Source organism: Hibiscus syriacus, unplaced genomic scaffold, assembly GCF_006381635.1.
Source record: "Hibiscus syriacus cultivar Baekdansim isolate YM2019G1 unplaced genomic scaffold, ASM638163v2 tig00002793_pilon, whole genome shotgun sequence".
Taxonomy (NCBI): domain Eukaryota; kingdom Viridiplantae; phylum Streptophyta; class Magnoliopsida; order Malvales; family Malvaceae; genus Hibiscus; species Hibiscus syriacus.
This window is the reverse complement of record NW_024061944.1, coordinates 1,942,660-1,959,081: the sequence shown is the minus strand read 5'-3', so window position 1 is coordinate 1,959,081 and position 16,422 is coordinate 1,942,660. Positions and strand designations below refer to the sequence as shown.

Below are 16,422 nucleotides of genomic sequence, written 5' to 3'. Positions count from 1 at the left end.
CTAAAATCCCTCCAAAAAAGCTTCAAAATATCTGCAGAAAAAATCCATTTTTCAACACATGAACCCCAATCCACCACCATTGATCCTTTCTTAGACCTTGAAAAGAATGCGAACCTCGTTTTTAATAACGACTCGAATTTCTTCAAGCTCTCTCAGCTGCTTTGCAACCTCAAAAGCCTGCTTGAAAGCTCCAAGAATTTCAGGGCTATAGGCTACTCTGCATCCTCAGACGCCAAATCATCAAATACAAGATTTACCAAGTCGCTAGTGTAATAGAGGCTGATATTCAAGCCTATTTTGATTGTGAAAGCGTTCAAAATCTTGTGGGAACACTTGAAGGTTCAGCTGACTAGGATGAGAAAGTGAAGGTTTTGGTTGAGTTTGAGAAACGTCTATCACGAGGTTTTGATATTCATTTTCAAGATTTAATTTTGAAAGCCAAATTATTCTCGATTCTCGAACATTTACTTTGCGACTCTTCATGCTCGATTAGGGTTCGAGATCAGGTAGCACTAGTGATAGCTTCATTGGTTAGATTTAACAAAGATGTTGTTGTGGGATTGGTGCTAATGGGTCCAACTGTTGGAGCTTTAATATCAATGTCATCTTGTTGTTCGATTCGAGTTCTGTCTTTGCTGATCAAGTTTATTAGAATCCCTTTGGTTGATGAACTAGAAGCACACAAACAAATCCCAAGAATTATAAGCCTTTTAAGCTCAGAAAATGTGGCGATTCGAGCTGAAGCCATGGATTGCATACTCGGGATCGCGTATTATTGTAGAAGAGAAGCCATTGAAGCAATGTTTGAAGCAGGGTTGGTGGAGAAGCTGGTGAAGTTGCAGGGATTAGAAAAGTAATCCAATGTGGATGAAAATGGGACAAGTAATGAAGAATGCTCAAAATCAGACCAAGAAATGGAAAGCAACGAAGAGGATTATGTGAGGAATTGTCCTTTTGAAGGTTGTGTTGCAAGATATGCAATGCAACTAGAATCAGGAGAACTGCTAAGTAAAAAGGAGAAAAGAGAATTTAAGTTGGAGATTTTGAGGAGAGTTAGAGAAGCCTCTGTTTCTGAGGCAGATAGAGCTTCCATTGTTGCAGAGGTACTATGGGGTTCCTCCCCTTGAAATTAGAATTGAGGCTTAGTTGGAGTTCCTGCTTTAGAAATCTGTAATTCTTAGTTGTAATGAAGAGTTTAGGATATAATGAAACATTGGCAAATAATTTTTGGCCAGGAAAGTCGAGAAAAATGTTTTACAAACATGAATTCCTCATGAAAATGTCGTTCAGCTTTGCCGAGACTCAAGGAACTTCAATTTTTTTGTTATTTTGAAAAGGGTCTTTCTAGAGTAATTTAGACCATTGTTCTTTGGGTTTCACTTCGATTTCCTTAAGTTGTCACCATCTTATATTGATTCTTTTGTTGAAAACCAGTGGTGTCCAAATTATATGGAGCGTTAAAGGTTCAGCCCAACATGACTGATTTTCGCCGAGCAACACCAGTTAATTTGCCTTTAACAGATTGAAGTAGCAGCTAAAAGGGGTTATGATAACTTTGGATGCATAATCAGCTTTACTAACAAGACAATAATAATAATAATAAGACTACAGGGAGCGGGAGCGGGAGCAGGAGCAGCCAACAGAAGGAAAAATATCAGTAGGGATTTCCTCCTTGAATGAATTTAGTTAGTCAAAGATGAAGCAGAGTTTTCTTCCTTTTATCCCTCCACCCCATTTTTCCTGAAAAACGTTAGATATTCATTAGAAATTACTAAGCCTCTGGTTGGAATCTTGATATTAACAACTATGACCCGGAGCATGTTTGGAAGCAACAAGATAGGAGTGTCATTTTAAGTTGCCGACACATAAATGTAAAACTGAATGAACTAGAGCTAAGTCATACAAAAGATCAAGGAGAAAAGAATGAAGCATAGATTATATAATGATACTCTAACTGTATATTAGGAAATATGAAACAAGTGTGATTTCCAGAACTGTCACAATGTTATCTACTCTAATTTAGACAGACACCATTAGTCTGTAACTCGAATCGACCCATTCTAACTTCCCAGTACACCATACCCCTAGCCTCAGCAAGTCGATAAATAACAAGGACAAGAGATTCAAGCTCATTTTCGCCTTTTAGCTGGTGGCTGGAGCTCTTCCTCCTCTTCGACATCATTGTTATTATTGTCGTCCTTCTCCTTCTCATCGACATCCTCTTCTCCACTGTCACCTTCCCCGTTGGCCTCAGGTTCATCTTTGGGATCTCCTTCATCTTCACCAGAAGCATCCTCCTCCTACTCCATCTTGATCATCTACTGCTGCTTCCTCATTATCATCATCACCATCCTCAGTATCACTGGCATCCTTGTTATCAGGACTAGGTTTTCTCACAGCAAGAAGCTGAGCCAGTGGAAACCTGCAAAAGAAAATTGGCTAATTTTCCCACCCCACAGAACAAGTCAGGAAAGATGAAAAAGAATGCAACTAACCCAGCATATGCTTCAGGCTCTTTCAAGCGGATATCAATTCCATTAGGCAGAGTTCACATCTGGAAAAAAACACCAAAACAGATGCTGAGAAGGAAAACAGATTCCTTTCAGGTGCAGTTTGTGAGCAATATGTGAAAAGCAAGCAGATCATCACACCAAATGACACAACTTCAAGACAGGAAAAATGAAATTACCCCCATTGTCATATGAATCACAAATAATATATGATTGGACGAAATGACAAACAATCAAACATTCTTGCACCAAAACACAAAAAAAGAGACAATCAACAGAATGAAATTGTTCTTAAAGCTTAAAATGTAGCGGTTTACTCTTGATGTCATTAACATTCCATATTAAATGAACCCATGCTTCCAAAAACACATTGCATCTTCCACTCTCTTTTCCTCTATAAACATCCTAACTAAATTCTTCCTTAACCTATACTTCTAGACAACCTATTAGGCACAGTAACAAAATCCCTAGTCTCTAAAAGACCACAACCAAAACGACACTGAATCTGAAAATTGCAATCTTCTAATTTGAAGAACAATGAAATCAAATTATCATAGAGAATTTGTCATTTTCAAATAAATTCAAGGAAAATAAATCCTTATAAAGAACAAAAGCAACCACCACTCAAAACTGTTAACCCATAAATTTAAATTGCAACTTCACAAGCTAAGGTAAAATAAATAGCAAAAGTAAAAGAAAATTATACCCTCGTGAGCAACCAAGCGAAGGACTTTGTAACAATAATGGCAGAGTCGACAACCATAGCTTGTTGTGTAAAGCCTAATAACACATCGTTTCGGGTCAGACATTCTATTTGCCCGACTTTTGACATACCTTGGACTAAGATTACAAGTAAAGGAACCCAATTGAAGAGAGAATGTATGGGGTTTATGTTAGGGGTTAGGGGAATGATTAGCATCCACAAGCACATGATTCAAGAAAGAGTGATTGATGGATCAAAAAAAAAAAAGAGTTCTTGATGTCAGAGTTAAAGAGACTGTCGGTCGTGGAGTTGAGCAGAACAAGCTAAAATCAGATTTTGATCATAAAACGAGCATTATCGCCGTTAACTTAGCTGAAATGATATGCCTTTGACCATAATATTTTGAGCATTTGTTGCATTTCCTAAATATTCCTTCTGTCGGTTAGTTTAAGGCCCATAAGATTCAGCTAGGCCTAAATTTAACCCAGCAGATGGGCTTCATTGGAAGAATTGTGCATAAAATAATTTCTTCCCTTTATAGTATTTTATATATATTTCTTAGGAATATATACACAAAAACTATAGATACATGAATATCTGTTATATAGATATATAATTGATAAATAAATTATAAATATGTAATTTTGTAATATTAATTGAAAAATCATTAGTGAAAGAAAAAAAATGCAGTAGATGTTTTCATCATCTATATAAACGTGGAAGTTAAAATATTTCAGAGACTGGTGAAATGAAACACTAACTAAATGAAAATACCAGTTTAGAAGGAGAAATCAAGTTTCATTTAGGAAAAATATAAAAGTCTAGCTGTCTACCAGGTTTTACATTTATTTTTCTCGCTAATACAGGAACAGAAGAGAAGCTGATTCTACAAGCTTACTTCAGCATCCTGTCTACCAGGTTTTACATTAAGAAAGAACTATATGACCTAATTATACATTCAAGAGTTAGATAGAGCAAAGCAGATATATCAGCACTGAGGTTGGGGTTTGGGTTGATCCGAGACTGCAGATTGCGGAGCAATGGTACTTGCAGATCCATTCTCAATGCGTTGCAGTTGGGACACAACATCCCATTTGCCCTCGGATTCAATTGGTTCAAACACATAAACGCTGCCATCGGTTTGGCCTATGGCAAACTGGTTGGGTTCTTGGGGATGGGCAGCAACTGCAAGTGGATGAACAGTTGAGCTGCCATAGAGGGACAAAACATGCGTTAAATAGCAAATAACCATCCATTTATCATCAAAAGGAAAAATAATGGAAGCAATATTGTTATAGATGAAGATATTACCTGACATCGGATGCCATATAAGCAGTGGGATTTATCTGGCGCTGTAATTGAAGGTTTGAGGCACCGAATATGCGCACCGTTCCATCCATGAAACTGGTGTACACCAACTGGCTATCACATGAAAATATTCCATGGGTGATTGGTGCATAAGATTCTCCTATGGCCAACTGAAACGACAAATGACATTCCAATTTTAAAACTTTCAATCAAATAGATACTCCGATTTCATCTCTTTTACCTTTTCTTGCTAACAAAAGACTCCATTTGCATATATACCTGCTTTATACTCTCCAGTTTCCTCACATCATATATGGCGAGTTGAGTTGAGTTTACAGCCAGCAAATGTGTCTGATCCTGCTGAAACTGAATCTGGGTGTCTGACCTTGCGGTCGGCGTCGTTCCTGCTGGAGTTTGCAAGAAACAACCATTCTTCCTTTCCCAATTATTCAAGTCCCATACAATGATCTGTGATATCAACAAGATAAAAGATTTCATGCCTGGTGGGACATCGAACCAACAGTTTTTCGTATGTATGAATTTAAGGAGGGGGAACTTTACCTGAGCATCAGCTCCAGAAGAAACAAGTATATTCAACAGATGGGAAAAGGCAAGACCAGTGACTTTCTTAGAGTGACCCTTAAGCTTGCTCTTGACCTTTTATAGTGAAAAATGTGAACATCTATGAGCTCTCTTTCGTGCTTATAGATGAAGAAATTAGTCCTTCCCTAATAAATATAAAACATACCTCGTCTAGACGAACATTGTATATGTAAACTGTGGAATCATCCATGCCAATAGCGATTATATTGTTATCTTGAGGGTGAAAAGCAAGATATGTTGCCACAGGTGGTGGAGACATGAATGTTATCATTTTCTGTAGTTATTCACAAAAAGTCTAAAGTGGTTAACAAAAATTTTATACGCTGCTCAGTACCATTCAAATGGGGATATTCGGATAATGCATTTTTGTTCTATAAGAACTTTTTATGCTGACAAACTATACCAGTGTTTAGAACCATCTTTCTTGGAACAATACCTTTGAAAACATAGAGTAAATTTTAACACGCCTAAACCATTGTAAGTAATTTGATCGCATGATCTGAAAAAATTACCTTAAATGACATCATGTTGAACAATGAAATTTTGCCTCCTGATGCAGACATGATGTAGGAGTCATTCTTGGACAATGCAAAACATGGCACAGTTTCAACCGAGTTACCCTCGATAAGATGATTGGTCATCAATATGCCTGATGCTGGTTGCACTAGTTGAGGGGTAACCTTTGTTGTTGCCTACACCACAAATAGTTCGATAGAATGTAACCAAATCAAAAGTTAGCATTTTTCTGTTCATTAGGTTCTTAAGATTGATTAGGAGATTCATATGATATGGAGGCAATTTCTTTACCTTCCCACTTTGTGGCCATTTCCACAGTAAATGAACGGCGTTAAATGCTAATGCCAAAAGGGCATTACCTGAATTAGTATAAATCAACCTTCCGATCTGAAGCAAGTAACAAAAAGAAGCCTATCAGAAATTTATAGCTGCTACAAGAAAACAAACAGTTCATTAGTTTACGACAAAAATTCTAAGGTATTAGTTCTGATGTTCGACTCCATCAGTATTTTTCAGATATTACATTCAATTCTTTTTAAGTTGTCCCAAGCAATTAAAAAATTACTGAATAAAATTTATTGATACTCGGTATCAACAAAATCATTCAAAGTGATAAACTTTGATCTGGTGAAAATAACTTTAATCTGGTGAATGTCATACCTTATCTGTTTGGAAACGAGCTGAGAGTTTGAGAGCACGAAATTGAGCAGGTGTCCTAATTTCAGTGAGTTGGCATGCTCTTACTGGGTTTACTTCTTCCGTTGATTTCGCTCTTGTATCCTCCGACTTTTTTGAGTCACCATTCTAGCAAATGCACCAAAAACATTAGTTTTAAAATTATATTGAATAAACTTGAATAGACCAAGATTCATTAGAGAGTTGAGATGAGAAAAGGAAAGAAGAAAGAGAATCAATGCCAAAAGAAAAGGTCAAAAGGAGGATTTAAAGGCTGAAGTTCACGATTGAGAAGGAAATGAACCTCAGGTAACCGCTTTGGAAAGCATTTTCCATAGACTATAACGTATCGACAATGTAAGAATTCCAGAATTAGTTAATTACCATTGCTGAAGCATCAGATGGAGGTGGTCTTGGAGCAACATGGGAATGAGTTTCATATGTTCGCATCAATCGAAGACCATCAACAGTCGCCAAAATTTTTATTTTATTCTCATTTGCAGAAACAGCTAATAAGGAACCCTCCTTGTTGAAACGGATACGAGGATTTGCCTTGAAATCAGAAAAGTTTATCATCACACTGAACTGTGAATCTTGTGGTGCAAAATAAGAAATATTCATTCAAGCATTTATCCACAACCTACATAGATGAAAATTAAAAGTAAACTAACCGGTAATCCTCCCTCAGCATCAACAGTCAATAAAAGAATGCAATTTTCCATATCCCAGAATTTAATTGAATAATCATCACCAGCTGCCAAGAAACGGTTCCTGGCAGTATCAAATTGCACAACGCCCAAAGAACGTTTGTAAAATCCTTGGTAGGTTCTCTTCACAGTACCTTCATTTTCATTCCATTCAACCATGTGGGACTCCCCTTCTTTTGTGGTTCCACATGAGAACAACCTACATATAGTTCACAGAGGAACCCGAGTTTTCATTTTGTTCATAAAACAGGAAAATGATGAAAATAACATTAGTGAAAATATGTCTTCCTATATATGAACCTATTTCCATCAGCAGTATAGGCCATTGTTGCACAGGAGCGACCAGGAGCATAGTAATCGACCCTGGATCCCATCATGTCATATAACCATGCCTTTATCTTGCCATCCACTGATGTTGAAAAGAAAAACTGAAGAGCGAAATCATAAGCCACATGATGCAAAGTAAGAAAATAACAACCAGAAAAACATGTATATCAAGCAGAGGTCTTACATGGACATTTTCTTTGTAATGAGGACAGACAGAATGTACCGCAGCTTCATGACCTTCAAATGTGTATAATTTCACGCCAGTACCTACGTCCCACACCTGAACTCAAAAAATTAGTATAGAAGTTCTGTTTTCCTCCTTATAAATGAAGATATAACTATTCAATCATAACGAACCTTGATGGTCTTGTCATCACCACAAGTAATAACCGATAGTTGCTTAGAGGGGTTACAAAATGCTAGATCATTTACAGCGCCAACATGAGAGTCAATCTAGAAATCAAATGTAATATTTTGTTAGAAAATTAGATAATAATATAGTTTACTACATTGTAGGAAGAAGATATGAGAACACACCTCCAAATGTTGTCGAACATCATTCCCTCCAAAATAAGTGTACAACTGCAGCATATGCTTAGAATATCCAACTCCTGCTTGGAAAGAAAGCAACAACTTATGAGAAAATACTTCTACTAAATTGGTAAGCTATTTCAAACACTAAATTGATGACATATGTTCAATCTCACCAAACAAAGAACCATCAGGGCTCCATAGTATACGTCTTACTGAGACAGATGGATCTTTGATTAAAGCTGCCTGTGTTGCAAAATTCGTTGAGATCGTCTTGGAGAAAATGAAAACAGCTGTAATCTCATTAGATTCTTTTCCTTATTTTCAAAAGAGACATACCTTTAATGCCATCGAACTTGCTCCAATATCCCACACCTGAAAGTTTCTTGAAATTAATTTCTCTCTTGAACTAACTTCCCACAAACTTATGTCCCCAATGTTTGTTCCAGCTGATAGTAACATCATACAAGGAAATATTAGTCATGATGAAGCCAACCAAAAAAAATAATCTGAAATAACGATCATAAAAGTAAAACCAACCCAGAAGGAGAGTTTGTTGAACAGGATGAAAGTCCATGCTTGTGGTAACTGATCCTTGGTTCAATGTGCGAGCAACAGTCTTGGGCAATTCTTCAGTCATGTTAAATTGCAAACCATTCTGAGAGGGATTCATTCCCGGTGGCATAATCTGGCCAACATGAACAAAACTTCGAATATAAGTAGGCTATAACTAAAACAGAAGTGTACTGATGCACTTAAAGTTTAACTCACTCACCCTGTCAGAAACTGCAGAAACCATTGCCATTGACATATCAGACCCTGAGAGACCCTTTGACACAGCAGCTAGACCCCATAATAGAACAGATATAGAAATGAGAAATTAAATTTAAAACCTCTAGTTATAGCTTGTAAAATATAACTGATTACTTACTGGGATTTGACTGAGCACCAAGGCCAACTCCTCCAGAAACTAATGGGTGATTCATGCTTGAAGGAGTTGTCACCCACACATTTGAAGGAACTTGAACTGATGTTGATGCAGGTTGGAATGACTTACAGAAGACAAAGAGTATGAAAAATTGTTTACTTTTGTTTGGTGGAATTCTGCAAAAGATGCTCAGAAAACCAAGTCAAGCCAGTTGCATATATGCTTACCCCATTTGCACACACTGGAATGAAGCCTTCTGTTCTTTGTGCAGAAACCATAAGCTGATTGCTTGAGGCTAGATGCGTGTATGGATCAGTAGAATTTCTACAACTGTGATCCACCATAAGAGTTCTGATATCAGGATTTTGCCTAGGATTTGGACAAAGAGAATGTTGCCAGTTTAAGCTGTCAGGTGCAAATTGGAATTAGTTTACCTTTTATTGATGAACGTTTCTAGAAATCCAAAAAATAAAAGTAATTTTGACTCGAACAAGAAGAAAACAGTCTATTTTCTTTCAATTTGATTATCTTCAAAGAGAAGTTTGCCTTTGATTAATGAGCATCCGCAACCTCGAATTTTTAATGTTAGGGAACTGCAGCTTGTCACATAAAAGAGGATTTGCCTCAATAAGCTTGTTGAGCTCAATCAACATATTTGATCTTGCTGTCTTTGCATCTCTATAAGTTGATAGTTGCTCATTCTCCCTGCAGAAAATGAGTAAGTTGCAATGTTCATAGAGTTTTAACCAAAAAGAAATATTGAAATTCGAAAAACATCAACAGAACATATACCTAAAATTATCTAATGTCAAGAGCTGAGTGATTTCCTTGAATAAATCCTCATTAAAAGAGGAAAAAACTTTAAGATCCTTGGTGAGGATATCGAGAGCCTTGGTCCTATCAAGCCTTATCAATGTAATACCATAAAAGCATAGAAAATATAATTAGATGAAACCACAGCAAAAAGGATAATCAAACTTTGTAATTAAAGAAGACTCTTGATTTTACTTGTCCAATGCCTCCAAGTATTTTTGCTTGCGGATTTCAAAAAACAGCTTCATGGAATAACGATTATCATCAACTTTAGTGAACCCAGAAAGATACTGCTCGACCTCCTCCCATTTTCCGCCGAGGATCAGGTCCGCAAAGTGCTTCACGCTGAAAAACAGCCCTGATTCCTGCTGAAGGCTGTTCAAAACGTTGAAAATTGGCATATTAAAGCAATCACCAATTACTAAAAGGAAAAAATATATATCATTAATGGTAATGCTTTTGGTGTTTGGGTTGAAATTTTACATGTGAACAGTTTCCTTGAACTTCTCTTCATCGAGGAACTGCATGATCAGGAAGATTAGATCTCTGCCAAGCGAAGTCGTCATTGAGACTAAACCTTCTTTATCTCTGCAACTTTCAAATGAAGCTCAATTAATTGAAATGAAAATGAGAGATTCTCACATAAGACAAATAAACATAACCGACAAAAGGACTGCTTCTTTTCTTTTCTTTTCTTTTCTTTTTTTATTAATTAAAATATGAAGCAATGGATTCAAAGTTTGTCTTTTTACTCTCAAATCCTGGGTTAAACGCTTGACAGACAAACAAACAAACACCAAAAGGCAATGCCGCGATGGAGCTATAAAATGAAAGCAAAACATCAGAATTCGTTTTCAAAACGTAATCAGGAATTCAGAAACCAAAGGTAATTGATTGACGCTGCTTATGAAAATCCCAGAGGTGGAAAAAAACCAGATCGAAAAGAACGAAAGTACAGATTTACAAGGACGAAATTCCCCAAAAAAAAAACCCAAGGGTTTTTTTAATAACTGATCAAAAACAGTAAAGTAACTTTAGTTAGTGTGTGGAAATTCAAGTTGTTGTAAAGTAGGATGTGTAGAAAAGAACATGTGAACACAACTTCATGTGAGAAAAAAAAAACAGATAAAGGTAAAAGAAGAAAACGATGAACAAAGAGCTTACTTGCACAAACAGAGAGCAAAGAAGAAAAAGAACAGAGCAAATCGAAGAAACAAAGAACCACAGCTTTCTCTCCTTGTTTTTCTTTTCTTTTCCCAAGGGGATGCCGCTTCTTGGATTTCTGAAGGGACTAAGACAAACGGGGGATTATATAGCGGAGCAGCAGTTTCGAGGATAAGCTGTTTGGCGTATCATGATAAGGGCATTTTCCAATGATAAGCCCATATGAGTTCACAGGTGCTGAAACGTGGGTCCCTCTCAAAAAAAGTCGGCCGACAGCTGTCTTAACTTTGTTAAAAGATGACAACAACAGTTGAGTTATAATCCTCACCTCATTTGAGCGAGTGAACAACACTCGCTAGACGGTTTCTTACTTCTTAGTGAAGGAATAAAGTTAAAAGGCTCACGCAAATTTAATATGTAAAATATAATGTGTACATAAAAATATGGAAATTTTAAAGATAATAATATAAACGTGTTTAATGTATTATACAAATTTAAAACATTTAACTAAAATTAGCTTAAAATTTTAAATTAATTGGGTATCTTTTTTAGTATTTGAAGAGTCCTTTCACTGGTTTTATTAAAAAAAAAAAAAGTCCTTTCACTAGCGGGTAAGTTGAATAGCTGATAAAAGGCGATTGAGAATGGAGTCTAGGCCTGTAAATGAATTGAACGTTCAGCGAACCGTTCATGAACTGTGCGGCGGAAAGTTTGTTTATATTCGTTGATTTATGTTTATTTATGTTCGTTCATTTACGTTTGTGAACGTTCGATTATATATTCGTTCATTTATGTTCATTTATGTTCGAACAGAGGGCAAGTTAAATATGTTACGAAGATTATTGAAGTTGTTTGAATTTCAAGAAGATTGTTTTGTTGAACAAATTAACTTTGAGACTTTATTATGATCATATAACTTATTTATGATTTATGTATGTTTTTGTCGTATTTGAACAAATTAACTTTAAAGTTGTAGGTTATATATAAAGAATTTTAAGTTGTTATTCTTGTTGTTTACTTTTTTTACATTCATTTGTTGTGTTCGAATAAGTTTATTTTTTGTGTTTGTGTTGTTCGTTTATGTTTATTTATTATGTTCGTTCGTTTGTGTTCGTTTACGTTCATTTATGTTCGTTTATCATTTAAATGAACGAACATGAACAAACTATATTCATTAATGAACGAACATGAAGAAAAAAAAATTCGTGTATGTTCATGTTCGTTTATGTTCGTTTATTTATTAAATGAACGAACATGAACATACCTCCATTCGTGTGCGTTCGATTCATTTACAAGCCTAAGGGGTCCTCTTTGGTCATTGTGATGGTCGAAAGTCGAAAATAACGCATTAGTTCTGATGCAACGGACAATAGCACGAAACTTTCGTCCCTATGAGTGGTATGGAACTCGGAAAGATGCACTTTAAAATTTAAATTAAATATAAAAATGCTTAATGCGTTTTCTTTTAATTTGTTGAGATATTTCATTTATTTATGTTTGTGTTAACTTTTTAGTTAGTTATAGGTTTAGTTTGAATTCATTTATGGTTTATGAAAGTGTGATTATAAAAAAATTAATTCGTTAGACATGATATATGGTGTATTTGTACATCATAAAATAATTATATAAAAGTATAATTATAATAATTACACGAGATTATGATTATATAAAAAAATTAATTCGTTAACTTGTTAAAAATGATAAGATACGGTTTTCCATGTATAAATTTTATAATATTAATTAAAAAATACATGTTTTAGATTTTCGACTTATTTCAAAAAGTACATTCATCATAATCCACTGATTATAACACTTAAGGGTTGTTTGTTTACTTCAGAATGATTAAGCGCTGAATGATTCAAATGTTAAATGATTCAGATGCTCTGTATGAATTAGCTCTGAATGTGACATGCTGTTTGATAATGGCTCCGAATCATTCAGAATGTACTTCTGTGTTGAATCATTCAACATTGTTTTGCTGAATCATTTAGATGTACGAAACAAACGCGTTGAATGCTGAACGGTTCAACATTCAGCGCTGAATGATTCCATGAGGTAAACAAACATCATCTTAATTAAACATATGAAACTAATCACATGCAATTATATTCAAATATAATCAAGTAGTAGTTTTATCTGTACGTCTTTAATTAATAAATTAAGGATTAGTACACTGTTAGGTATATTCCTCAAATTGATTTTTGGTGACTAAAAATTTTTCGTTAAAAATAAGTGCCTAATATTTTATTCATACACTTTTAGGTGCCTATCGTTAAAAAAATCGTTAAGTGACATGTGTCACGTTTAAATTTTAAATATATATATATATATATATATATATATATAACTAATAATTTATTTAAAAAAACAAAATATAAGTGTGACACATGTCACTTAATAATTTTTTTAACGGTGGATAGCTAAAAATATAACGGAAAAAATATTAAACACCTATTTTAAAAAGAAATCTTTAGACACCAAAAATCAATTTAAAATATAGTTTAAACACCTAAAAGTGTATTAAGCCATAAATTAATTACCCAAGTCTAATGAAGTAATTACATTTCAGAATGCATCTTTAATTAATGAGTTGATATATGTTGTTCAATATTAATAACGAACAATCAAAAATCGAATATTTGAAATTATTTAAAATTTTAATAGTTTATTTTAATGAATTATGAGATCATTAATTATAGTTTTACCTTAATAGAGAAGCTATATTAAGAAAAGCAAATCCAAGAAATTTAATTGAGGTTCAAATATAATATTGGCTTAATTGTTAGTTTTCAGTTAACTTTAATTTGATTTATAAAATTAGGTTAAAAGTTGTTGAAAATACCAAAAAGAAACTGACGCCTGAAATTGTTTCAGATTCCTTGAGAAGAAAGGTCATGCGTGCGTGCCAAATTTACAACCAATATCAAAGCATTTGTGGCAGATGTTATTCTCAAGTTCCTTTTGTTTTTAGATTAATTTAAATATACATTTAATATCTAAATCAGTTTTCTTAATAGAATAATAATCAATATTCAAATTTTAATTATTTTATTATTGATATTATTTTTTAACAATATTATATTACATGTCAATAATAATGATATCGTATATTTAAAAATATTTAAAATTTATTAATTAATTATTCTTACCAATTTCTTTATAATTGACCAGTCTTCACTTTTCTCATTTATTTTATTTTTATTTGAACCTCCAATATATTTTTCTTATTTTAACTAGAGACACCATTTTGTTTGTTTTTTCTGTGTAAAATCATATTTACTCTTCCCGCTAAATTTATTTTTAATTAATTTTTAAAAAAAATTAAATTTTTATATTTTGATTATGATTATTTTAAATAATAAAATTTTTATAAAATATATATTTCAAAAGTTCTTGAATATATTTTTATAAATAATGAATTTTAAGTAATAAAAAGTCAAAGTTGAAAAATATTGATCGAAAAAGTAAAAAACGAATAATTTTAGTAGAACTAATGGAGTAGTATTTAACTCTCACATTTTAAACCACATCAAATAATTTTAGTGGTAAAAATATGCGACTGGGTGTGAGTGCTTTGTAATTACTAATAACTATAAACAAAATCTAGATGTTTTAAATTATAATTCTAAATTTAAAAAAAAAAAAAAACCTAGTTGCTCTCTCCACTTTATCCTAATTGTTTTCTGCTTTTTTATTTATTTATTTAGAGTTTCTGTCATTCTCTATAGGTCATCAAAGAAATCAATATTTTTCGATGATTATACGATTCAAATATGAGACACTTTAAATTAATCATCGAAAATTTAGTCACTTAACTATAGTGTGATTTTTTTATTATACTAAACCTATTACTTTCTTATATCATTATTAAATTAAAAGACTAATTTTTTTACTTTATTTAGAAGAAAAAATTAAATAATTTATATATTTTTTATAAAATTATATGAAATAAAAAAATATATAGTTATTTTTTAAAATCAAATTATTTTATTTATTTGAAATAATATTATTTTTAAATTATCTATTTAATTTTAAATAATTTAAAATTCAGGGTAAATTATACGTTTAGTATCCAACTACCGCTTTAGCTCTACACAATATTATTTAAAATTAAATAGATAATCTAAAAGTAATATTATTTAAAATAAATAATTAATATTATTTCAAATAAATAAATAATATTATTTTAAAAAAATAAATAAATATTTTTAAAATATTTTCATAATATTATAAATATATTTTTTAGAATAATTTAATATAAATTTTATAAATATATATAAATAATCATTTAATTATTTTTAGGGTTTAGGTTTTCATATAAAGTGAAAAGTTATTCTTTAATTTAATAATGATTACGTATGGTAAATTGATACAATTTTCGTAGATTTCACACCGTATCCGCTCCAATTAGGGCGTAGATAGATATAAGTTTAGTGGGTAGTGGGCATGTGTGGATGTAAAAAGTCATACCTGCCGTGAATAGTGGATAGATGATGGGTTTAAGACCTTACCAACCCTGGATCTGCTCGCCCCACATCTTCTCGCCCACTAATTACCCACCATATAAATTTTGGACTATTATGAATTTAACTATAATTTCAGAGAATATTCTATAATTCTTAAGATTTTATAGGACATGATTTATAATTTATCCAAATGTTAGGATATAAACTTAATTAATCATTGGTTTATTTTACTATACTTCTTAGTGTTTGTTTTATATTTTGTTCCTTATGTAGTATGTGAGGTTACTTCCAAGCAGGTATAGGCTGGTACATGCGAGTACGAGACGAGTGGTGGATATCCAGTTAGGTAGTGAGTGTGAGGGTGGATTTAAAAATTTTACCAGTCGTGGGTAGTGGGTAGGTTATGGATACGAAAATATTATGTGGGTATGAGGTTGGAGGAAGGGGTATACGCTCACGTCCCACCCGTTTGTCATCCTTAATAATGATACAAGTAAGTATTAAGTTTGATATAATAAAAATAGATTCACATTATAGTTGAATTACTAAGCTTTCGATCATATTCAAAGTTTATAATCATAAAAAATATTAATTTTGTGGTGATATTATTATATAAGTTAAATATAAAATATGGTAAAATTAATTTAAATTACTAGTTTAATTCAATGGTTTAGTGCCTTGCAATTCATGTAAGAGGCATGAATTACTACTTTATTTTATTTTATATCCCTATTTAATTGATTGAATAAAATTAATTAAAAATATTGACGAAAAAATAGAAAAAAATGAAAATTAAAAGAATAAAAAATTGACATGTCATGTCACATTAGCATTATCATTAATGGTTTAAGAAAATAGGTACTAAAACAAAATAAAAATGATAAGTGTAAATGCTATGATAAGTGTAAGTGTTAAACGTATAATTTATCCTTTTAATATAATTTAATAGGGATAATTTAATTAGTTATGTATTTTGGTATGTTGCTTTTGTGATATGTTGTGATGTGTGACGTGCGGTGTAAACTTAACTTGTATTTATTTTTTCAATTTCAATTAAAAAGCTTAATTTAAAATATTTTTTTACTCATCTATTAATTTTTACAACTGTTACCATACTTATATTGCATATTTTTAATAGATCAATATTGTAGTTATCATATTTATTTTATTA

General features: G+C 32.6%; 1 protein-coding gene and 1 long non-coding RNA gene across 2 annotated transcripts; both read right to left on the bottom strand.

Moving 5' to 3' along the window:
• Positions 1-1,898: 1,898 nt before the first annotated feature.
• Positions 1,899-3,521, bottom strand: LOC120149179. The gene is made up of 3 exons (XR_005518441.1): positions 3,217-3,521; positions 2,496-2,554; positions 1,899-2,422 (listed from the first exon to the last, which is right to left on the bottom strand). It is a non-coding gene; the product is annotated as an uncharacterized LOC120149179 (long non-coding RNA).
• Positions 3,522-3,960: 439 nt separating this feature from the next.
• On the bottom strand, positions 3,961-10,892 carry LOC120150730 (topless-related protein 1-like). The gene is made up of 26 exons (XM_039163357.1): positions 10,786-10,892; positions 10,105-10,209; positions 9,817-9,996; positions 9,601-9,714; positions 9,355-9,513; positions 9,036-9,213; positions 8,812-8,932; positions 8,656-8,723; positions 8,421-8,568; positions 8,220-8,329; positions 8,057-8,126; positions 7,887-7,960; positions 7,707-7,802; positions 7,534-7,629; positions 7,323-7,450; positions 6,987-7,221; positions 6,700-6,867; positions 6,301-6,444; positions 5,932-6,027; positions 5,637-5,816; positions 5,270-5,398; positions 5,083-5,178; positions 4,801-4,989; positions 4,525-4,691; positions 4,129-4,421; positions 3,961-4,046 (listed from the first exon to the last, which is right to left on the bottom strand). Exons 2-25 carry the CDS (start codon positions 10,185-10,187, stop codon positions 4,202-4,204), a joined length of 3,249 nt encoding a protein of 1,082 aa, XP_039019288.1. The 5' UTR covers positions 10,188-10,209; positions 10,786-10,892; the 3' UTR covers positions 3,961-4,046; positions 4,129-4,201.
• Between the last annotated feature and the right edge of the window lie 5,530 nt (positions 10,893-16,422).